A 25,080-nucleotide genomic window follows, 5' to 3' on the forward strand; every position below is an offset into this window, starting at 1 on the left:
CCTGAAAAGCGCAGCTGCTCCGCCAACTAAAACGCTCAACAAAACGTCCGAGTGTGCAAAAATTGGAGGAAAAATATCCTGGGAGTGCTGCCGAATGCTTAGCAGTTCAGCCCAAGTGAAACTTAATAAGTTACAGAAACAAAGTGCAGGACAAACTAACAAAAATAACAAAACAACTGGAGAGCTCCAGACCGAGGCAGCCATCCGCGGCGCCATCTTTATTTATCCAATTTAATTTACATACAAGTTCAAACTCTGTGTATCTTTTTCCCTATGTAATTCTCTCTTTGCATGTGTCCTATTTAAATAATCTTTACTATACAGTTTGTAATTTGTTTAAAGATCCTGTATATTATCTATTCAGTAATATGTATCCCTGCTGATGATGAGTAAATCCAATAAAAGGTACACATAGCATTGTTCTATTACATAAGAAGGGAGCGGGAACTAACATGACTCAGGTGAAGCCCATGGGTGTACTGGCTCACTGATGTGCAGTGAGGCTGGCAGAGGAGAGGACCAGAGGGCAAAGAAGCAGTGCACCATGGGAAGGTCACAATGCTGCTGACAGGATAATGGGTCAATGCAGGATGGAGAGAGGGACACACATGCACCCACAGAAGAGTGAGGCAGATTTGCGTTCAATTGTTACACTAGCGCTTGTCTCACAATTTTATTTGGTTATTTTTTATTGATTTATTTGGAACAACGATAGTACACCTCTATTTATTCTTGCTTTTTAGCTTAATAGCAGTGCAGTTTGTTCTCATTGCCACCATGTGGCTACTGGTAGGTAGTACAGCCACTTCAGTAAATGCTATCAATACATTTTCAATGCCCTATTTAAAATTTTACAGAATTTCACATATATGACACACATTTATGATGTTACCTGATTTAAAAATATATATTTTTATGTTTTTCTTTTGCAGCTCCACTATATGAAGTATAGTAATAACTGTCCTAACCATCTAAAACGTTTTATGGTGATATTTAGAGTGAGAGTTCATTTGTTGTTGACAGCATAGTTTGACCTTTGACCTTCAGAAGCAGTAGAAGCAACTGCTATATAGCTGTTTGCTTGCAACAAATCTAAACAATTTTTCAAAAAGAAAAGTGTCTCATAATCATTAAAATTCACAAAGTATGTAGCACAGACTGGTTCACTTCTGTGTTAAATAATAGCCACAGGTTCTTTCATTTTACATGTACAAGATAAAGTAAAAATACATTTGTTACTATATATTTTAGCAGGAATGCTGCATTTTAAATCATGTACATTAAAATAATATTTTCATTGTTTATCATAATTTTAATATTGCTTTGAAACAATTTCATGATAAATGGAAAAATATCATTTTTAATAAATTTATTTGAATAGTATGTTTTGGTCTTCTCCAGGCTATGTTTCTTATTTTAGCTTTATTACACTCAGCAGTTCACCTATTCCATTTTAACACAATCAACACTAAAAAGGCTGCCCACATTAGAAAGTTTTATTGTCTGTTTGTCTAATTATGCTGGGAACATTGGCTATATAGACACTGTTCTGGCAAGAAGGAGTTCATATACTAAAATAAAACTCAGACTTTCTTTCTTTCCTTTTATCCTGCCATCAGAGGTAGTAATCTTCCTCCTCGATGTCTGCGTGTATGTTCTGGAAGCTGAGGGTCTGGATATCATGGGTGATGTCAGTGATGCGTCGGTTGAATTCCTGAGATCCTGAGGCTAGGGAGGAGTTGTCATACCTGCTGGGGAAACAGTCTATAAAAATGCTACCTGAGCACTCAGAATTCCTCTTCGAGAATGACTATGATATTGCAGAAAATTCACAAAACTACCTTAGCTCTACTTTAGCCTTAGCTCTATAACTTTAATCAACATCTCAATCTAAAAGTGACCTAATTGACAAAAACACTAATGCTACAAAGAATAGGACCATGACTTTTTATGGGGTTTTATGTTGAAATTTTAAAAGCGTTATTTATATATATATTTATATCTCAGTGTTATATTGAAAACTGTTATTAGAAGATGACACAGAACTGTTAACCACAAAGGTAATCATACTTTTATTGTATGTGAGCTGCTGACTGGCTAAATACTGCATGCTAATAGTGAAAGGGTGTAAATCTTAAACTTATTACTATGGTTTAATCAACTTTTATTTAAAAAATATTTCTTACTTTTTAATACTGACTGTGCAGTGGCACCATGTAATGCAATTTTTTAAACTGCAATCCTCCAAACAAATGCTGGTGCATACTTATAGAAAATAACTAAATGCACCATTTTAATATGATATTATAGACTGGAGACATCAGAGTGTTACTCACAGACAACAATATCCACAGACAAATTGGGACAGAGTGCCTATCCTACCTACCCTCTCATGGCTGTAGCTGATGTGTTGCTCATGCTGCGTTTGATGCGTCCAAAGCTGTCGGTTAAAATCCCACCCTCTCGGATTCCGATACTCTCCAGGAAACTCTCAAACACCCCAACATCTTTGTCTGGGATGAATGGACGCATGCCTGACAAACAAAGGCACATCTATGAATTGAAAAAGTTATTGCTGTTTAATACAAGGTTTGGTTTGGTTTCTTCTTTATAAGTAAGCAAGATTTCATACAAAGGACAGGAAATAAAGTCTCATTGCCTCATTATAATACACCACTTTCTTACCTAAACTGAAACTTGTTAAAATTTGAACGAACCAGAGACAACCAGCATCAGATTATTAGTTGATATAACACACCATGTTGGCTTGTAATGAATTAAAGTGTAGTGGTAAAGTTGTATTTGTGTGTGTTTTGACAGAGAATGTAACATGATTTTATGAGATGCTGTTAATGTATTAAAGTTAATTATCAATTCAAATTAAAAACTATATTAAAAAAGATCACTTTTACTATGAAAAGTCAAATTTTACCAATTTAAAGAAAGTTGTGCTAATGTGTTCAGTCTTTTTGCTATTTACAGTCCAAGTTTTGCAGTATGAATGTAGGTAACGTAAAAATACAATAGTGGTGGTTTTAGGCGTCCTACATCAATCATCTCTGCAGCTGATATATGTGCATTGCATTGTGGAATGTGTGAAATGTATTTTCTGAAACCATCTGACCTGATTGATAGAGGGAATATCAAAAAAGTCACTGTGATGCTGACAGCAACATGTCTGCTTTCCTCACTACAAGCGTTTATGATTAAGCACACTGAGCATCAACAGGCTAGTAAGAGGAAGCTGTGGTTTCCTCGGTGGAAGTGGGTCAACATTTGTTGCCATAAACACAGCCTAAAAACAGTCACACATGCAGTACACACCTGTACACACATCAACACGTTGACTACATACAATATACACTTCTACACACTCAGTTTTGTTCTACTGCAATACCACCACAAACAGAATATATAGTATGCTATGGTTTACCACAGGGTTTCGCTGAGTTAACGAGCTCTGTGTGTGTGTTTCTACCTCTCTCACTCTGTTTGTGTTTAGGCCTCTCACCTAGAAGCAGAAACTTGCGGTTATCTCCATACAATTGCAGCAGCTCACAGCAGAAGTAGTCAATCTTTGATCCCAGTCTGTATTCTCTCAGCAACACTGCAAACTCCTGCAGTTCCACTGGAGTCAGCTTGTTACGCAGCTACACACACACACACACACGCATGTATGCACACAAACACATACACTCACAGTTTTTTATTCTTTGTAGGGACTTCACATAGACATGTTTGCCTAATGCTAAACCTCGCCCAAAACACAATCCATCTCCAACCTCTAAAATTCAATGATTTACATTATGGTTGCCAATACAATGAAGTCCCCACTACATCAGGCTGTAAAAAGGTTCCAAACCCCAGAATGTCAGTAATACTAGTAATTATTATAATTAGTAATCATTAGCAAAAAGAGAACTACAAGCAACAGTTATGCTTAGTCATGCACCAGCATTCAAACATTTTGTAGTTTCTTAGAGACTTTTTTAAATTTACCCTGTTCATGTCACAAGCTGGTGAACGTGGAAGTGTGGGAGAGAAGGAGAGGAGGTAGGACCCAAATGCAGGACCAAGGTTTATTCCTCCTGATATTTACCAAGGCAAAAACAAAGATACAAAAACTCTAGGGAACCGGATGGAACGGTACTACAAAGACCGGATGAGACTACTACCGTGAAGCTGTCGGGGACCAGTGCAAGGGGAAAAGGAAGTCTCTTAGAAATAAAGGTCCCCCGGCAGGAAGTCCCAAAGGAGAATCATGACAGGACACCCCCCCCCCCAAGGCCGGATTCCAGACGGCCATAACACAGTTAACAAAAAACAAGATCCAGGGTGGGCGGGAGGGAACTGAGTCCACAAATAGGCTCTGGCAGGGCAGAGTTCTGGGTTGCTCTGGGGATCAACCCCTGGGGAGAACAAAGTCCGGAGCCGTTTGGAAGGACGGCCTTTCAGACAGGAAAATAAAGTCCAAGGCTGTTCCAGAGGATGGCCTCTCAAGCAGGCCAGGGTCCGAAGCCGTCCTGGGTGGATGGCCTCTGAAGCAGACGAAGGTCGGAAGTCGCTCGGGCGGATGGCCTCTCAGGACAGGAACTGGGCACATGCCTCGGCACGGACGACCTCGCTCCATCAATGAGGTGCAGGAACAGGAGACTGGATATCGGCGCAACGGACCTTGCTCCGCTTCCGAGGGGCTGGAACCCCAGCGGGGATGTGAACGTCGGCGCACTGAGGTTCTGAGAGTAGTACCGGGGCCTCAGCGGGGACGCTGTCGTCAGCGCACTGAAGCTCGAGAAGCTCTGGCTGCTGCGGCTGCTGCTTCTGCGGCGGATCGGGAAGCTGGTGCACTGGAGACTGGGGAGACAGGCTGGCCAGAGACTCGGAGGATGGGCTGGCCGGAGAGACTCGGGAGACGGGCCTGAGGAGATGAGTTGGCCAGAGACTGAGGAAAACAGCTGGCTGGAAGCCCGGAGGAGAGGCAAGCTCGGTAATCGGGTGCCAGGCCTGCTGGAGACTGGTTGAGGACCTCAGTGGGGACGCTGTCGTCGGCACGCTGAGGGTCCGGGGACTTGTGTTCTGGGGACATGCGCTCTGGGCCAGCTGGAAAATTGGGTGCAAGGCCTGCCGGAGACTGAGGTGTGGAGCTGGCCAGGTACTGAGGTGAAGGGCTAGTCAGGAACTCAGAGGGAAAGCCTGCCGGAAACTCAGGTGATGGGCTGGCTGGAGACTGAGGCGAGGGACTAGCCAGAGATTCAGGAGAGAGGCCTGCTGGAGACTCAGGGGACATAGGTGAAAAGCGGGGTGGAGACGGAAAGGGGATCTCAGCAGGGACGCTGTCGTCGGCGCACTGAGGCTCTAGGATCCTCGGTGGAACCTCAGCACACTGAGGTCGTGAGCCGTGGCTGAGGCTGCAGGAGTGGAGGCTCGGACGGGGCCGCGCTGAAGAAATCCGGCTTGGAAGCGCTACCGGGAGGCTCCGACCTGGTGGGGCCACTGCGGGGCTCTGGCGACAGGGACGCCGTGAACCGGAACCCTGGCGACTGGGATACGGTGAAACGGGAGTCTGGCGACTGGGACGCCGGGAACCGGGAGTCTGGCGACTGGGACGCCGGGAACCGGGACTCTGGCATTCTCGCTGCAGGAGAAAGCACTCAGCCTGGGAGAGAGGCTGAGGAGGAAAACACTCAGCCTGGGGGAAAGGAGAAACAGGCTGAGGGAGAGACCTCAGGCTGAGGAGGAAAACACTCAGCCTGGGGGAAAGGAGAAACAGGCTGAGGGAGAGACCTCAGGCTGAGGAGGAAAACACTCAGCCTGGGGGAAAGGAGAAACAGGCTGAGGGAAAAAGGACAAAGAAGAAGAAAAAAAAAAAAACTAAGACTGAGAAGGGAAGGAGACTGGAACGGGGCGAGTGATGGTCCGGAGACTTGAGATGAGCTGATGGTGTGGAGAGCCGAAACTCCGGTGGAGGAGATTGAAGGACTGTGAGGCACCGGGTCTTAACGTCCTTGAAGGCGAATTGCTGCTCTCTGCCTTCCTTCAGCTGAGCGTGCAGGAAGGAGAAGAGGTGAAATTCCCTCTCCACACTCTTTCTGGAGGTGTCAGTCAGCACATGCCGCAAAATCCACCGCTGTTGGTCGCACACCATGAGGGCTAGCGTGTAGTCTGGGGCGAAACCAAGACACATTCGGAGAGCGGTGACGCTGTCTCTCAGAGATGGCTCCTGGAACAACTCCTCGGGCCGGTTCTGCTGGGTCCATCTTTGGCTGAAGCATTCTGTCACGAGCTGGTGAGTGTGGAAGTGCGGGAGAGAAGGAGAGGAGGTAGGACCCAAATGCAGGACCAAGGTTTATTCCTCCTGGTATTTACCATGGCAAAAACAAAGATACAAAAACTCTAGGGAACCAGATGAGACGGTCTCATCTGGTACTACAAAGACCGGGTGAGACGGTCGTCATAAAATTCATTAACCACACAATTTAGTTAACTAATGCTTTGGCAGGGAACAAAAGAAAGAGGGAGGTATAAATAGGGAGAACACAAATGGTGATTAGAAACAGGTGAAACAAATGAACAGAAATTACCAACGTGAAGCTGTCGGGGACCAGTGCAAGGGGAAAAGGAAGTCTCTTAGAAATAAAGGTCCCCTAGCAGGAAGTCTCAAAGGGGAATCATGACAGTTCATTAACTCATTATTTTGTGAAATGAAGGACATCCCTGAAAACAAAACGACAGAGGGGAATAAATGAAGGCAAACACAAAATTATAGTCAGGCTGTTACACTTGTACCATCTTTCACTTATGGTACATATGTTACCTCTGTATTACACATATAGCTAAATACATACTGCTATTTAACACCAGAGTAACCATGTTAATTAAAATGTATGCATTTTAATTTATTGTCTATAATATCAAAACATACCCTATGCAGACTGTCAGCAGGGCTGTGCTATGAATATTGCTGGGGAACATTGGTCAGAGAAGCTAATACACACAAACACACTCTCACCGTGATCATGTACTCCTGCATCAGCAGGAAGGCGGGGCTGCTGTCTCCATCGCTGGCTGCAGCCACACTGCCATGAGAGTCCTGTAGAGAGAGAGATGAACTCTCACTGTATGTCTCGCTGTAGTAGAGCTCGAAAGCATCCTGGGAACCATCACTGAGGGGCATAGATAGAGAAGTATTAGAGATTAATCATTAAATGCTCATTTTTTATTATTTATTATTTAATATTTTAGGTAAATCCTCTGTGCTTTTATTGTCAAGGAAATACTTTTTTAACAATGGTATCCAAGAAGCAAAACAGACGTTACGTTACTAACATCTCTGCACTAGAAAAAAAGAAATGTATTGTAACGACTGTGGGTTCTCCTTGGAGCTACACTAAGCTATCTGGTCACTGGCCCTGAGCTACCTGGTTAGTAGCTATCGCCGAACTCTTTTTGATAGCCGAAAGAGAGAGAGCGCTCGTGTCCCATACACCGCACGACCCCGAGCGTCTCTGACAGCTAGAGCAATTGCTTCGACAAACCAGCAGGAGGCAGTGTTGTCTTCCCACAGCTGATTTATTAGACAACGAACAAGCAGAATTCGCTCTAACACATGCATGTGCTCTTTTCTCCACACGTCACTTTAAGTCACGGCGACAGCTATATTTCCATAACATGAACATTTCCAACATGAACATAACCCAGTAACATTGAACATGACAGAACATAAACACAGTGTTAACCGACAACTAACATTTACAACACCCATAATGCACCTGGCGGTCAACTGTGACTGCCGGGTCATTACAGTATTATTATTGCAATACCAAAAAGACAATAACTATGAAAAATTAATTAACACAACTGGAATCCACAGAAGGAGGATTACAATATGTGAGTACATTAAAAACTGATAGCCTTTAGGGTGAAGGATAGGAGGATAATAATCACCCAAAAATCTGCATAGAATCATCATTATGGTTGAATTCACATATATATGAGCTGGTGATGAGAATATTTTACATAGTAAAAGCTAAAAAATCTGTCAGCTTAAAGTTAAATGAGGGTATGAGGGTTTTTATTGAAAAACTGAACTACATGGAAAAGTTAAAAGTCATGGCTTCAGTAAGTCAGATGTTACTCACTAGGAGCTGCAGCAGCTAAACTCTGGGTCATAACTGTAGGACATGTCAGACAGACAGCTGTCATCTATACAGATGCAAAGACAAGAGCAGTGAAAACTCCTTTCAGCTAGCAGCACCAAAAACTGCTGGAAGACTTTAAAATGATAGTAAAATTTGATGAAAACTGTATGGAATTTTTAACTCTACTGTGATATACAGAATGTGTCACTCACTCCTCCGCAGCCAATAGTGGTCCGGCATGGTGTGGTGAAACCCCGCCCTGTCAACACACTCAATCGTCTGATGGCCATAAATGATTTGGAACATCTGACAGATCAGAGAACAGTACTCCTCTGCAGCATCCTGCACACACACCACATACACACGCAGCACACACACACACACACACACACAATTCAATTCAATTCAATTCAATTTTATTTGTATAGCGCCAAATCACAATACAAATCATCTCAAGGTTTACAAAAACTAAAACTAAAAACCCAACAATTCCCTTATGAGCAAGCACTTGGCGACAGTGGAGAGGAAAAAACTCCCTTTAACGGAAGAAAAAAAAACCTCCAGCAGAACCGGGCTCAGTTTGGGCGGCCATCTGCCTCGACCGGTTGGGGTGAGTGGATAGAGCAGAGAGAAAAGAACAGCAACAATAAACAACAAATAGACACTGCAAGTTGGTGGGGCCAGTAACTGCACATCAGCGATAAACAGCTCCAGGACCAGGGACACCTGCAGAAGGTACAGAGAGAGAGAGAGAGAGAGAGAGGGAGGGAGAGAGCACAAACTAGGGTAGAGAGAGAGCACAAGGTTAGTAACATTCAATGGTGGAATATACATGAGGTGGGAGAGAAGAGGGGGGGGGTTAGGGTAGGGGAGCTCAGTGCACCGATGGTCCTCGGGCAGTCTAGGCCTATAGCAGCATAACTAACTAAGGGATGGTTCAGGGTTGCCTGAAGCCAGCCCTAACTATATGCTTTGTCAAAGAGGAAGGTTTTAAGTCTAGCCTTAAAAGTACAGAGAGTGTCTGCCTCCTGAACCCAGTCTGAGAGCTGGTTCCACAGGAGAGGAGCTTGATAGCTAAAGGCTCTGCCTCCCATTCTGCTTTTGAGAACTCTGGGAACCACAAGTAGGCCTGCACTCTGAGAGCGAAGTGGTCTATTGGGATAATATGGTACTATGAGGTCTTTAAGGTATGAAGGAGCTTGATTATGAAGGGATTTGTATGTGAGAAGAAGGATTTTAAATTCTATTCTATATTTTACAGGGAGCCAATGAAGAGAAGCCAATATAGGAGAAATATGATCTCTCTTGCTAGTTCCTGTCAGGACTCTGGCTGCGGCATTCTGGATTAAATGGAGGCTTTTTATTAAGATATTAGGACATCCAGATAGTAATGAGTTACAGTAATCTAGCCTTGAGGAAACAAATGCATGGACTAGTTTTTCTGCATCATTTTGAGACAGGATGTTCCTAATTTTGGAAATGTTGCGCAGGTGAAAGAATGCAGTTCTAGAAATTTGTTTTATGTGTGAGTTAAAGGACATGTCCTGGTCAAAAATAACTCCAAGGTTTTTTACAGTAGTGCTGGAGGCCAGGGCTATGCCATCTAGAGTAGCTATAATTTTAGAAAAGTTATTTCTGAGATTTTTAGGCCCAAATATAATGACTTCTGTGTTCTCCGAGTTTAAAAGTAAAAAGTTACTGGTCATCCAAGCCTTTATGTCAGTTAGACAGGCTTGAAGTCTGGTTAACTGGTTTGTGTTAACAGGTTTAATAGATAGATATAACTGAGTGTCATCCGCATAGCAGTGGTAATTAATAGAGTGCTTCCTAATGATATATCCTAAAGGAAGCATGTACAGGGTGAACAGAATCGGTCCTAGCACAGAACCTTGTGGAACTCCATAACTAACTTTTGTTCGTGTGGAAGGTTCATCATGGACATGAACAAACTGGAATCTGTCCGATAAATAGGATTGGAACCACTATAACGCTGTTCCTCTGATACCAATCACATGCTCCAGTCTCTGTAATAAGATGTTGTGGTCAATGGTGTCGAATGCTGCACTAAGGTCTAGGAGGACAAGTATCGAAACAAGTCCATTATCTGAGGCTAAGAGAAGGTCGTTGGTAACTTTCAACAGTGCTGTTTCTGTACTATGATGTGCTCTAAATCCTGATTGGAAATCTTCAAATAGTTCATTCCTGTGTAAGTGGTCTGATAGCTGCTTAGCAACAGCTTTTTCTAGGATTTTAGAAATAAATGGCAGGTTGGATATTGGTCTATAATTAGCCAAGACACCTGGATCAAGACTAGGCTTTTTGAGTAAAGGTTTGATTACTGCAGTCTTAAAGGCCTGTGGTACGTAGCCTGATACTAGAGATAAATTTACCAAGTCCAATAAAGATGAGTTCATTAATGGCAGGGTGCCTTTAAGCAGTCTAGTCGGGATGGGGTCCAAGAGACATGTTGATGATTTCGATGAAGCAACTACTGATGTAAATTCAGAGAGATCTATAGGAGAGAAGGAGTCTAAACATAACTGAGGTCCTACAGATGATTCAAGAGCTACTGTAGTAAAAGATTCATTTATTGCAGGTATAGGAAGCATCTGCTGAATTTTATCTCTAATAGTTGTGATTTTATTTGTAAAGAAACTCATAAATTCATCACTGCTGAGAGCTAAGGGAACACTGGGCTCAACGGAGCTGTGACTTTTTGTCAGCCTGGCTACAGTGCTGAAAAGAAACCTGGGATTGTTCTTATTTTCCTCTATTAGTGATGAATAGTATGCAGTTCTGGCTTTACGGAGAGCTTTTTTATATGTTAGTAGACTGTTTTTCCAGGCTAGAAAAATTTCCTCTAAGTTTGTGGAACGCCACTTCCTTTCCAGCCTTCGTGATGCCTACTTTAAGGTACGAACATGTAAATTATACCATGGGGCTAGTCTTCTCTGAATCACTAACTTCTTTTTCAGAGGGGCTACAGAATCAAGCGTTTCACGCAGTGAGGTTACAGCGCTGTCAACAACATGATCAATTTGGTAGGGAGTAGGATTAAGGCAGCTGCCCTCCACTATGTTTATACTTGGCATAGATGCAAATAAAGATGGAATCATTTTCTTAAATTTATTAACAGCGTTGTCGGATAAACATCTGCTGTAGTGGAATTTTCTTCCAGACGCTGCATGATCCATCATTTTAAATTCGAAAGTTATTAAAGAATGATCTGACAAAACAGGATTTGGGGGAAAAATTATTAGATGTTCAATTTCGATGCCATAGGTCAGAACAAGATCAAGGGTGTGATTAAAACAGTGGGTGGGTTTATTAACGTTTTGAATGAAACCAATTGAATCTAATATAGAATTAAATGCAATGCTGAGGCTGTTATTTTCAACATCTACATGAATGTTAAAATCTCCCACTATAATGACTTTATCTGATCTAAGCACTAAATCAGACAGGAAGTCAGGGAATTCAGTTAAAAACTCTGAGTAAGGAACAGGTGGACGGTACAAAATGACAAGTAGAACTGGTTTTTGTGTTTTCCAGTTTGTATGTGAGAGACTAAGAGTGAGGCTCTCAAATGAGTTATAATTGTTCTGAGGATGAAAGTTTAATAATAAGTTTGACTGGAAGATTGCAGCTACTCCTCCACCTCGACCTGTGCTTCGAGGAACATGATAATTTTTATGACTGAGGGGGGTTGATTCATTCAGACTGACATATTCATCCTGCTGTAACCAGGTTTCAGTAAGATAAAGTAGGTCAATTTGGTGATCAGTTATCAAATCATTTACTAACAGAGATTTAGAAGAAAGGGACCTAATATTTAATAATCCACATTTGACAGTTCTCTTTTTCTGTTCAATAAGAGGAGTGGTCTTAATTTTTATTAAGTTTTTATGAATAACTCCTCTTCTGTTAACTTCTGATTTGTTTGATTTATATGTTCGAGGGGCAGACACAGTCTCTATGTGGTTTGAAGGGGGCGGCGGCTCTAAGGAAACTGCAGAGAAGCGTTTTAGACTGAGTCTCTGCATCCCGGTCCCCACCCTGGATTGTCAGGCTTTAGGTCGGCTAAGAAACTCGGCCAAATTCCTAGAGATGAGAGCCGCACCATTCAAAGTGGGATGGATGCCATCTCTCGCTATCAGACCGGGTTTTCCCCAGAAAGTGGCCCAATTGTCTATGAAGCCCACATCGTTTGCTGGACACCACCTAGACAGCCAGCGACGGAACGATGACATGCGGCTAAACATGTCATCGCTGGTCAGATTGGGGAGGGGTCCAGAGAAAACTACGGAGTCCGACATTAATTTAGCAAAGTTAACACACCGACTCAACATTAATTTTAGTGACCTCCGATTGGCGTAATCGGGTGTCATTGCTGCCGACGTGAATAACAATTTTCCCATATTTACGATTAGCCTTAGCCAGCAGCTTCAGATTTGACTCGATGTCGCCCGCTCTGGCCCCAGGAATACATTTGACTATGGTCGCTGGTGTCTCTAGCTTCACGTTCCTGACTATGGAATCGCCAATTATCAGAGTCGGTTTCTCAGCGGGTGTGTCGCTGAGCGGGGAAAATCTATTAGAAACATGAACAGGCAGGTGATGAGCCGTGGGCTTCTGCTTAGGAGTATGTTTCCTTCGGACCGTCACCCAGGCTAATTCTCCGGGCTGCTCCGGAGCTGCCCTTGGACCGCTAACAGACCCTGAGCTCGGTGGCTCCACACCAGCTAACGGGGCTAGGCTAGCTGGCTTTTGTTCGAAGGTGCGGAGCCGCGCTTCCAAATCAGTGATCCTCGCCTCCAAGGCTAACAGAACCTTACACTTAATACAGGTATCATTATCGCTAAAGGAGGCAGAGGAATAACTAAACATGTGGCACACCGAGCAAGAAAGAGAGAGAGAGGGAGAGGCCATGTTAGCAAGTTAACTAGCTAGCTAAGCTAACCGGTAGGCCAACGAGCGCTAAGTCAGGAAATAGCAACAAACACCGGTCAAAACAGAAAGGTACCCGACCAGCACCGGAATGCAGCAGCCAGTGAACCGTTCAAAGTCTAGCCGGTTCCCAGGTGTGCCAAACCACAGCTAGTCTGCCGCCAGTCTGCAGACGAACCACACAACACACACAACACGACACACACACATCAACATTATCTGTTACCTTCTCTGACATCACAGATACATTGACCTCCAGCAGACGAAGAAAGTACTTTCCCATTATTAGTTTATTCATGTTTTCTGTGTCTTCTAAAACCTGGTTTTCCATTAGTTAACTTTTGCTGAATTTATGGATTAAGTTCTGCTGCATGAAAAACTTTGCTTTTGGTTTATGCTTAGTTTAAAGGTAAATACTGAATAATAAGTATTGGAATTTGAACCAGGCATTCATGCAAGGCCAAGCCAGCAGTCTGTAATTAATAATGACTGAGGAACCCTACTGCCTCACACATACAGACACACACACAAAATGCTACACTGCCTTACATGATACAATAGTTCAGGTTATGCAGCAACACAGAGCCTCAGCATGTGTGTGTTTGTGTGTGTTTGAATAAACATCATCAGTGTTGCCCTACTTTCCACAGTTCAAACATAAGTGCCAAATGAACCCAGATGAAAACCTTCCACTCTTTAATTTTCTTCTTGTCAATATTCACTGTAAATCAGATTGGGCTGGTTGTATAAGTAAGTAACTCTGAGCACATAAGCATCAGCTGCTAGTAAATTTAGTACCTCGTAGTACAACTCCAGGGATGGTGATTTTAGTCAGGCCTTTTGTGCAGAGTGAAATACCACTGTGTCTCAAATGACTGTGTTTTTTCTGGATTGATGCCTTCATTACAATATTTAATATAATATTTAATGTAAATTTTTTATACTTTATGATCTACAATTTAACTTCATTCAGCTTAAGGTCTGTCACATCCTCATCATCATTTTTCAGTATTTTTAAGTGTGTTTGTTTTTTCTCCTCTATCAACAGCCATACAACATTGAAGTATACCTCACCTCCAATATCTCCTCCCCTGCCCTCACCATCTGACTCCTCATCAACACAATACAGAGGCCCAGCATTTGCCACTGAACAGGTGAGGAAGGAACTAGCTAAACTAAAGACCAACAAAGTAAAAGGACCAGATGAGATCAGTCCCAGTGTACTTAAGATGTGTGCTGGACAGCTTGCAGACGTTTTTCAGAAACTCTTCAACCTCTCTCTGAGGCTCAAAAAAGTTCCTAAGTTATGGAAAAGTTCCTGTATTGTCCCAAAAATAATATCCCATGCAGCATTTTGTACTTTCAAAATAAAAGCCCGGAAACAGCATTTTCTCAAAATGCTGTTTCCCTGAAACAGCAACATGATCTTAAAATGGATGTTGGCTATTGGCATACAGTTTCAGGCACCAAGTGAGGCCATTCTTAATGTCAGCCATGGTGTCTGCTCCCAGGACTTGGTTAGACTTTCACAATAAAAGTCTACAGTCATTTATAGGAAAATATTATATATTTGTAAATTATAAGGAATATTCAAAATAAAGTCCAGATTCTTGTATAAGACTCCCATGAGTCTCCCATAGAAGTTTGTCCTTTCAAAATAAAAGCCCTGAAACAGCAACTCAATATAAAAATGGACGTTGGCTATTGGCATACAGCTTCATTTTTAATATTAGCCATGGTGCTCCCAGGACATGGTTAGAGTTTCCCAATAAAAGTCTACAGTTATTTATAGGAAAATATAACATTTTTGTAAAGTGTAAGGAATAGTAAAAATAAAGTCCAGATTTTAGTATAAGGTCCCATGAGTCTCTTGCAGCACATTGTCCAAGTCACCATTTTTTCACCAGAACTCCTGGACCTCTTTTATAATGGGAGTGAATGAGAGATTGTCCATGTCACCAGGGAAATTACTTTCCTTTTTACTCTGTCCCTCATACCAAAGTATAGGCAGTTCCACCAGGATGGTTATCCCTATCAAGGAAAACAAGGCCATTGTATGGGTACACCCCAGTCCTTCAAATGGAGTCCACGGGTGTGTTCTTCCCCTGATCTAGGTTGAGGGGGTCTCTTCCCAAGAGTCCCTTCCATCTTCCTTTTGTTCCTGATTAGTTTCTAAATTTTTAGCCTCAGCCGCTTTTTCCAGATCAGCTCTTACTTCTCTCAAAGCGGGGGAAGGGGACAGGTACACAGTGTTTTAAGTGGTGCCAATTTGCTCCATCTTTCCCTTTTATCTGAACCGAGTGGGAGGTACACTCAACAACTTCAAATGGTCCAGTAGACCTCAGTCCACTTACGTTTGTGAACTTTCACTGGTACCCAATCCCCTGCCTGTACAGCTGAAGTTGTTTCCGAGGTTGCCTCCTGGTCACCTTCAGCCCTCTGGACCTGTTCAGACAAGACTTTAGTGACATTGGTTAATGCCTTCATGTACTCATCACAATCAGTCTGCCAAACATCTAGCCCAGGAACCCGTGGAAGATCCCTGGGTGGTCCCAGGCATCTAGCAACCAGTTAGCAACTCGTGAGGTGTTAAATGAGTTTTGGACCCTGGTGTGGTGCGCATTGACATGAGGGCCATGGCCAAAGCATCTAACCAGCTTAGCTTAGTCCCATGGCAAATCTTGGCAATCTTTCTCTTCAGGGTCTGATTAGCCCTTTCTACTATCCCCAGTGACTGTGGATAATACACTGATCCAAACCTATGTGTAATAGAGCTCTCTCTATTTCTCTTAGCTGTTTATTAGTAAAATGTGTGACATTATGTGATCTAATGACTCTGGGGACACCATATCGGGGAACCAGTTCATTCTTCAACCATTTGATGACATTTCCTGTGCTCTCAGTCCTACAGGGCTTGGCTTCCACCCATTTGGAGAACCAGTCGACCATTACCAGCAGGTATCTGTAACTGTTTACTCTGTTATCCATTCCCATGTCAGTGTAATCAATAGTAATTTCCTTGAAAGGAACATCCGGTACTGGGAACTTACCCAATGGGCACTTGTAAGGGGCCTTTGGATTGTGCTCATTGCACACTGAACACTCAGCTATGTAGTTCTCCACCATAGCCGCCATATGACGATGCCACCAATGGATCTCCACAGCCCTTTGGGTATTCTTTTTGCACACATGAGCCAGTCCCTGGGCTTGTGTGAAGAGAAACATACATTGTTTTGCTGGAGCCACTCCCATAATGTGCTCTCCAGAATCCCTCTCTTTGCGTGGCTCCCTTTTTCATCCACTCATTCTGTTCATAGACTCCTGCTTGAACTTGCATTTCCCTAATGTCATCTTCTGTAAGGGTGGGGAGCTCTTCTCCATGGGGTCTCAACCCCATTTGCTTAATCTGGTAACCTCCCGCTTCTTTGGCTGCTCTATCCGCGACATCATTTCCTCTGGCTACCCATGTGGATAGCTTCTAATGTCCTTTGCATTTCATGATAGCCACCTTACTGCCACTTATCTTAGTCCTTCTGGCAGCGGACAGTGTGAAGGTTTTTGAGATCAGAAATGCCACTACTCCATGAGTAGTGTTTATTTTCAGTGGATGGCACATTACCAAGTGAGCTGTTCTCCAGCCTTTGCTGCTGCTGCTAAATACCTGGTGCTCCCAGCTTGACTAGCTTCCATTGCATCCAGCTAAGTACTGTAGTGCATCACCATGGCACATCTGATATAGCATGACATTGACTAAGCCGTGCTTTTCAGAAACATCCATGTAAAAAGGTAGTGTAAATTCTGGGGTGGCCAGTGCTGCAGCTTGGGAAAGGGCAGTCTTGGTGGCAGTAAAGGCAGCTTCAGCTTTAGGGGTCCAATATAGGGGAACGGAGAGGTTGCGATTCCCTGCCTAGGCCACAGTATCTCGTAGAGGCTGCGTGAGATCCACATACGCAGGCACATGATTTCTGCTATAGCCAGTGAACCCTAAGAAGGACAGCATCTTCCTTCTTCTTCCTGCGCCTTTCCTGATGCTCTAGGACCTCTTTCATAGCTTCACAGGCCACCACAATGGTTTAGATTATTTAAGGACTTCTTTTAATGAATAAAATACAAAATATATGAATCAATTTCCAAATCAATTTATAAACTATAAATTTCACTGTTGTCGCTTACCTCCAATCAACTCACATAGAATTTGGAAAAGCCAATCTAGCAGAATTTCGGTTATTTAAACAACAGGTTTCTGCTTTACCTTATTTTATCTGGGCAGCCCTGTGGGTTAACAAGTTCCACTCGAACAGTCGGCAGTCCTCCTCAATTCTGCTACATCCCAATCATGTCAGGGTCCCCAAATTGTTAGTGTGTTCGGTTGTTGGAAAATGAGCAGAGGAGAAAAATTATTCCCAATGAGTGCCTTTAATTGAAATTCTAAAAGCTTGTACAAGGACCCTTTCTTGTGCAGATAATCGTAGTCAGCAAGCTGCACAATTCTGTTAATCTGTTAATCTCTCTAATCTGCAACCAACCTCACAAGGAAGAGATGAAATTCTTCACACTGTGGAGACAGTGCTGTCTGTTGCACAACTCTGCAAACATGTAAGATTAAGTTATCTATTTATCAGAAAGCTACGCCCCAACCATAAACTGTCAAACACTATGACCCCGTTATTACTAGTTTCCCTCAAAACTGCTGCATAATCACTTTATTTTTATCTAGTTATTTATTAAGCGTTAGCCGCCAAACAAAACAATCAAACTTGATGTATTATTTTCCCCACAATTTCTGTGGGGAAAATTTCCGACAAAACCTGGAATATCTCGGAAAATATAAACTATATCGCCGAATAAAAGCAACACTCTTCTCATCAAGCTGAATGCAGCGGTGCTTGAATGACATTTCTACGTTGAACGGTGTAGGAAGAGATAGGTGCAGAAAAATGGCAGAATAATAAGAAAGAGAAAAACGAAGAACATATCCTGGGATTGCAATTACAACACTTAAAAGAAAACAGTCTCTTGATTCACACAGACAAGACAGACAGAATTCCAAAGAATGGTTGAAGAAAATTCCTTAACAGAGTTACGAACCGAATACTGAGCAGAACTCTGAACAGAGTTCCAGACAGATTCTGAGTTTTGCTGATTTCCAGAGATCTGCAGACTCCTCAAGACCCTCTCCCTCTCTCTGAGGAGAAAAACACCTCAGAAAGAGAGCACCTATTAAGATGAAGTAGAGACTGCTTTTACTGCCCACTCTGAGGAGAGACCCAAAGACATCCTTCCTGCATGTGGCTGCCAGACAGAGAGCGAGGAAAGGCGAAGAATGGACTCCAGGCCTGTAGCTCAGGACTTCGGGGAACACCTACATCTCTCCTGGAAACACGCAGGCAGACTGCAGTCGGACCATCCCAGAACAGGACGAACCGAGCCTCAATAAACCCGAGGTCAAGCAAGTAACCCGTGGCTGTGCTGGATGTATCACGCTAATCTCATTTGTTCTCCATAGCTACTTAGAGCTTCCTCTAAAACTGTGTTTAGACCTCAGCCTCAAACACAGAACATAAATTAATTTCAAGGTATCTTTTCCACCACTGCAAACAACCTACGGTTATACTGTTATAAAGTTTTTTCGTTAATTCTGCAAATTTCTCAGATCAGTTCTCCCTCCATTTCCCCCTATGTAAATAGCATGTATATATTGTAAATAGCTGAATAAATCGTAAAAAGACTGTGACTGGCATCATTAATGTTATTTCACACAGTAATTACATCACTGAATCGGAGAACTCCCATTCATATTGTAGAATGTATTCTTAATTAATTAACTGGTTGATCTGCCATCAAAGGATCTGGTGCCCCAAATTATGAAGATGGTGTATGATATTCATAAATCATAAACCAGACAGATAATAAATCTTCATGTTCAATACATACATACATACACATATATATTATATATATATATATTATATTATATATAATATATATAACTAATAATAATATATAATATTATATATATATATATATATATATATATATATATATACTGGCTAAAGAAGCTAACTGCCCTCCATGAACGCCTGGCAGCTCAAATGAACCAGCTGCTAATGGATGGGACTCACCCAGAGTGGCTAACTGAAGGCAGGACAGTCCTGATCCTGAAGGACCCCCAAAAGGGAGCGGTCCCATCCAACTACCGTCCGATAACCTGCCACTGCACAACCTGGAAGCTCCTGTCGGGCATCATAGCGGCTAAGATGAGTAGGCACATGGCTCAATACATGAGCGGGGCCGAGAAAGGAATAGGTAAGGACACCAGGGGAGCAAAACACCAACTACTGGTGGATAAAGCGGTCGCTCGAGACTGTAAGACCAGGCAGACCAACCTGTGCACCGCCTGGATTGACTACAAGAAAGCCTACGACTCAATGCCTCACACATGGATCCTGGAATGCCTGGAGCTGTACAACATCAATAGGACCCTAAGAACCTTCGTAAGGAACTCAATGGGACTGTGGAAAACAACCCTAGTAGCCAACCTCAAGCCGATAGCACAAGTCTCCATCAAGTGCGGCATCTACCAAGGAGATGCTCTGTCCCCGTTGCTGTTCTGCATAGGCCTGAACCCTCTCAGCCAGATCATCGCTAAGACGGGCTTTGGATACCGACTGCGAAATGGGGCAACCATCAGCCACCTCCTGTACATGGATGACATCAAGCTGTATGCCAGGACTGAACGAGACATCGACTCACTGATCCATACCACCAGGATATACAGCAACAACATTGGAATGTCATTCGGACTGGACAAGTGTGGTCGAATGATAACAAAGAGAGGGAAAGTTGTCAGGACTGAAGGAGTTGAACTCCCAGAAGGCAGCATAGCGGATGTTGAGGGGAGCTACAAGTACCTTGGAATCCCACAGGCAAATGGGAACCAAGAAGAAGCCGCAAGGAAAGCAGCCACAGCCAAATACCTACAGAGAGTAAGGCAAGTCCTAAGAAGTCAGCTAAATGGGAAGAACAAGGTCCAAGCCATCAACACCTACGCCCTGCCGGTCATCAGATACCCCGCTGGCATAATAAGCTGGCCAAAAGAGGACATAGAAGCCACTGATGTCAAGACAAGGAAGCTCCTCACAATGCATGGAGGACTTCACCCCAAATCCAGCATCCTGAGACTGTACGCTAAGAGGAAGGAAGGAGGCCAGGGACTGGTGAGCGTCAGAGCCACAATCCAAGATGAAACAGCCAAGATCCATGAGTGCATCAGGAAGATGGCCCCAAGCGATGGAATACTTAGTGAATATCTCAGGCAACAGAAGCCCGATGCAGAGGACGAAGAGCGAGAACCATCATGGCAGGACAAACCCCTGCACGGCATGTAACACCGACAGATAGTGGCTGATATCGAAAAGTCCTACCAGTGGCTGGAAAAGCTGGACTGAAAGACAGCACTGAGGCACTGATCGTAGCAGCACAAGAGCAGGCCCTGAGCACAAGATTGATAGAGGCCGGGATCTACCACACCAGGCAGGACCCCAGGTACAGGCTGTGCAAAGATGCCCCTGAGACAATCCAGCACATAACAGCAGGTTGTAAGATGCTAGCAGGCAGAGCATACATGGAACGCCATAACCAAGTGGCCGGCATAGTGTACAGGAACATCTGTGCCGAGTATGGGCTGGAGGTCCCAAGGTCAAAATGGGACACACCTCCAAAGGTGAGGGAGAATGATTGAGCTAAGATCCTGTGGGACTTCCAGATACAGACCGACAAACAGGTGATGGCTAACCAACCGGACATAGTAGTGGTGGTGTGGGATTTTACGACAGAGCAAATGGTCACTAACTTAAACCAATGTGGGGGTTGAATGCTTGCTTGACCCTTTCATGGTATGTGGTTCTATCTGTTTTATTGTTTTAGTGTTTTAGGGTAGGAAGTTGTAAATAACTGCCAACAATTTGTTTCTTTGATGGTAAGAAGACTGAAGATAGTACCTGAACAAACAATGTGGGGGTCTGTTCAGGATTAGTTTGACGTATGGTATATAAACTACTCTTGTAACCCAGACGGGAGAGGACTTTCTGCAAGGACGTCCTCTCCGGGCCCGTGATTAAACTGAGATGATTCATCACACTTGTGGTTGTTTTCTGAGAATTAGCAACTCTCAAACTTAACGAAATTTCTACCACAGTGGACAAACAACAGAAGAAAGCTGTAGTGGTAGATGTAGCGATTCCAAGTGACAGCAACATCAGAAAGAAGGAACATGAGAAGCTGGAGAAATACCAAGGGCTTAAAGAAGAGCTAGAAAAGATGTGGAAGGTGAAGGCAACAGTGGTCCCCGTGGTAATCGGCACCCTCGGGGCTGTGACCCCCAAACTGGGAGAGTCGCTCCAACAGATCCCAGGAACAACATCAGAGAGCGCAGTGCTAGGAACAGCTAAGATACTGCGAAGAACCCTCAAACTCCCAGGCCTCTGGTAGAGGACCCGAGATTGAGGAAGACACACCACCCATAGGGGTGAGACGGGAATTTTTTTTTTTTTTTTTTTTTTTATATTCACCAGTCCATCACAGGGCCACATACAGACAAAAAACCACACATGGTCACACTCACTCCTATGGGCAATTTAGCATCACCAATCAACCTGACATACATGTTTTTGGACTGTAGTAAAACCAGAGTATCCAATGAAAACCCACGCAAGCATGGGGAAAGCATGTGAAGTCCACACAGAAAGGCTTTCAGGTTTCAAACCAGGAACCTTCTTTCTCCGAGGCAAGAGGGCTAACCACTAATCAACTATGCTGCCTTCATTGTTTATTATCGTTCTTTGACTTTTTCACTGCTTTCATGACTCCAGTTGAGGATACACCTGAACACATTTCAGTAAACTAACCTATTACACATACACTGAGTCCAGTGTAAGTTTTACTATGTTTGTGGATCATAAGGAACCTGTAATGTTTATGCACCAGGAGGTTGCAAACACTGCAGCCAACAGGTCACATGATATATCCCCTTCTATATGTCTATATGTCTCAGTATCTGTTTAGTGTAGTGTAATCTGTATTTTTACTCTTGAATAATGTAAAATGTGCCCTGGATATCAGTTACAGGTTTTAGAAAGTGAAGCTAAAATTAATCAAATCAAATAATTTCTTCCTCCACTTTGGCGCACTTCTACCTGGTTGTGCCCTAGGTAGCATAGCTTCCAAAATGTCAAACTGTTTCTTTAACTAGCAATATATTTTTACAGATCCCCCATAGATCAAACAGATTTGAGTATGATGTGTCCAGCAAGCTCCTAGAAATTCTGATTATGCCAATTATATAAGCTCAGTAAGTGTTTTGACACATAATAGAAAAACCCCAGCATGAAAAATTGGATTGTTGAAATGAGGTCAACCACAAATGATTGCAAAAAAACGGATTAAAGTAATGAAGTACAGTATGGAGTTAGTGTGTTCTCGATTAGGTGTCATACCCGGTTTTCCACAGCAAGGATGAGCAGGTTGCAGTAGGCGTCGGGGCAGGGACAAGGCTCCAGTGGGTTGTGGTTCCTCCTCTCCCAGCTGCCGTAGCTCTTACCCCGTTCCCAGCTACCTGTGCAGGCTTGCTTCCGCTCCCAGCTCCCCCCACCACCTCCTCCTCCTACTCCAGCAGCTCCTCCTCTCCTCTCCCAGCTTCCTCCTCCTCCACCACTTCCACCTCCTCCTCCATGCCTCCTCTCCCAGCTCTCTCCACCACCTCCACCTAGTCCCACCCCCCAGCTTCCACTCACGGGCCTCGCTCTGCGATTCTCCCAGCTCCCACCAGTTTTACGTGTTTTCTGTCTCCTCTCCCAGCTCCCCCCCACTCTCTTCCTCTCTAGGCTCCCTCCTCCTCCCCCTCCTCTCTCCCCCACTCCCCCTCCTCCACCTCGCTCCACATTCTGGTTTTTGTCATGGTTAATCCTGGACAGTGATGGCCTCCAGTCCACTCCACAGATAGTGTGTCGTCGCTCCATTGTGCCTCCTGCAGGTCGTGGATCAGCATTGCAGCTCATGGTTTGACGTCGTCCTTCGATGCCCGTTGGCTTTTTCCTGTCCAGGCTGTCGTCCCCAGCAACCACAGTATCCACGTTCAGACCTATGGGATAAGGGTTGTAAAACATCTTCTAAACTATTTTCTGTCCCATGAACCCGTGTTCTTGTGTGATAAGGTTGTAAATAGCCAGTGACTGCCTAGACTGCCTGAGGACTCTCCATCGGTGCACTGAGCTCCCCTACCCTACCCTAACCCTCCCCTATCCTCCTCTCCTCCCCCCTCACATATATATTCCACCATTCAGTGTCACTAACTTTGTGCTCTCTCCCTCTCTCTCTGTTCTCTCTCTCTCTGTACCTTCTGCAGGTGTCCCCGGTCCTGGAGCTGTATATCGCTGATCTGGCCTCACCAAGGTGCAGTGTCTATTTGTTGTTTATTGTTGCTATTCTTTTCTTTCTCCTCTATCCACTCACCCCAACCCGTCGAGACAGTGGCCGCCCAAACTGAGCCTGGTTCTGATGGTTTCTTCTGTTAAAGGGAATTGTTCCTCTCCACTGTTGCCAAGTGCTTGCTCATAAGGGATTTGTTGGGTTTTTTCTTTTTTTTGTAAAGTGCCTTGAGATGATTGAATTGTGATTTGGTGCTATACAAACAAAACTGAATTGAATTGAATTGAATTGAATAGCATTAATCACAGTTGTAGTAATGCATTAGTTTTAGTGGTCTTCTTCTTAATAGCATATACAATTGTCTATATTTTAGCATTATTAATTGCTAACAGCATCAAAATTGCAGGTATGATGAGCTTTTAAAATATTAAGATAAACAACTCAGGAATTCTTCCCCAGAAGGGAAATGTTCATTAAACAAATGCAATCCTTATTTCCTGCTGTCTGTCATTCAGTAGCTAGATGTGCTCCTCAGGTGAGTTCTCACCTGTCTTGAGGACCAGAAGATGCAGTGCATCGTCTCGCAGGTAGGAGGCAGCAGCAATCTCATGTGTGGGAATCCTCATCAGCAGCTTCTCGTTGTCTCTCCAAGTCAGCAGCAGACAGCGAGCCGAAAGACTCAGAATACAGTCCTGATCCACGCTGGTTTTCAGCGGCAACACCTTTAACTGCTACTGACAAACACAAAGGGACATTTGTTCATAGAGTGTAGCCTAACAAACAAGATCAGATCACAATCAAAATCAGCTTTTTGGCCAAGGAATTTGACTCTGATACAGCAGCTTTCAGTGCGCTTAAATCAGACAGAACTTAAGTTAAAAAAAAGACAAAAACAAGCTAATTAGTGTAAATATAGTACATATGGAAATGTTTAGAGTGATTTGTAGATAACATACAAGAGGTTCAGATAAATATTATATTTACAAAGGTTTACAATTATTGCACTGAGATTACAGTTATTGTAGTGACTATTTATAATTATTGAAATGTTTTCCTCTAGCCAGTGATGTTCAGACAAATCTATGTAAGTTTAACTGTGAGCCAGGGTTTGTTACTGTTGTATGTGCAAAATGATTACTATGCCTAACAATTACATCTAGACTTACTAATTACAAAAATGATTGATTATAGATTAATTCATAATAATTAGGCTTAGTGATTAGTTATAAACTATTGATTATTACTGACAGATTACTTACAAGTGGCTAAGTCTAGCTTAGAGTTTCTATAGATGGGTTATAGTTTCAATTACTACTGGTTATTAGTTAGAAACAGTGATAAGGTATACAAAGACTCAATTACTAACCTCAAATATGATTATATTTACAAAATATATTGATTACTAACCCTTGCTGTGTCCAGTAGTTGCAGCAGCTCATCTCGACTTGAAGGGTTTAATGAAACCGAGACCCACGTCAGGTGACCAAGGAACTAAGGAGAGGTCAAAGGTCAAGCAACTGGATTTGGATGTAAGGTTCTTGGAACTTGATTTGTTAGTGTACTCTATTCT

General features: G+C 43.3%; 1 protein-coding gene across 4 annotated transcripts in view; it reads right to left on the reverse strand.

Annotated features, from left to right (window-relative positions):
- Positions 1 to 200: 200 nt before the first annotated feature.
- Positions 201 to 25,080, reverse strand: part of ccm2l (CCM2 like scaffold protein) — a 29,293-nt gene continuing 4,413 nt past the window's right edge. Inside the window, exons 3-11 of one of the 4 annotated variants that reach the window (XM_026333141.1) lie at positions 24,918 to 25,001; positions 24,058 to 24,241; positions 22,580 to 23,223; positions 8,351 to 8,480; positions 8,139 to 8,202; positions 7,010 to 7,163; positions 3,512 to 3,650; positions 2,387 to 2,534; positions 203 to 1,748 (exon numbers count right to left, since the gene is read on the reverse strand). In XM_026333141.1, the coding sequence (XP_026188926.1) occupies positions 1,616 to 1,748; positions 2,387 to 2,534; positions 3,512 to 3,650; positions 7,010 to 7,163; positions 8,139 to 8,202; positions 8,351 to 8,480; positions 22,580 to 23,223; positions 24,058 to 24,241; positions 24,918 to 25,001 (1,680 nt within the window). In that variant the 3' untranslated portion in view covers positions 203 to 1,615. Of the gene's footprint in view, positions 1,749 to 2,386; positions 2,554 to 3,511; positions 3,651 to 7,009; positions 7,164 to 8,138; positions 8,203 to 8,350; positions 8,481 to 22,579; positions 23,224 to 24,057; positions 24,242 to 24,917; positions 25,002 to 25,080 lie in introns of all 4 variants that reach the window. The other 3 variants (XR_003297294.1, XM_026333143.1, XR_003297295.1) reach the window with 3 other exon arrangements.

The sequence above is a fragment of the Mastacembelus armatus genome, chromosome 7 (genome assembly GCF_900324485.2).
Source record: "Mastacembelus armatus chromosome 7, fMasArm1.2, whole genome shotgun sequence".
Lineage (NCBI taxonomy): Eukaryota > Metazoa > Chordata > Actinopteri > Synbranchiformes > Mastacembelidae > Mastacembelus > Mastacembelus armatus.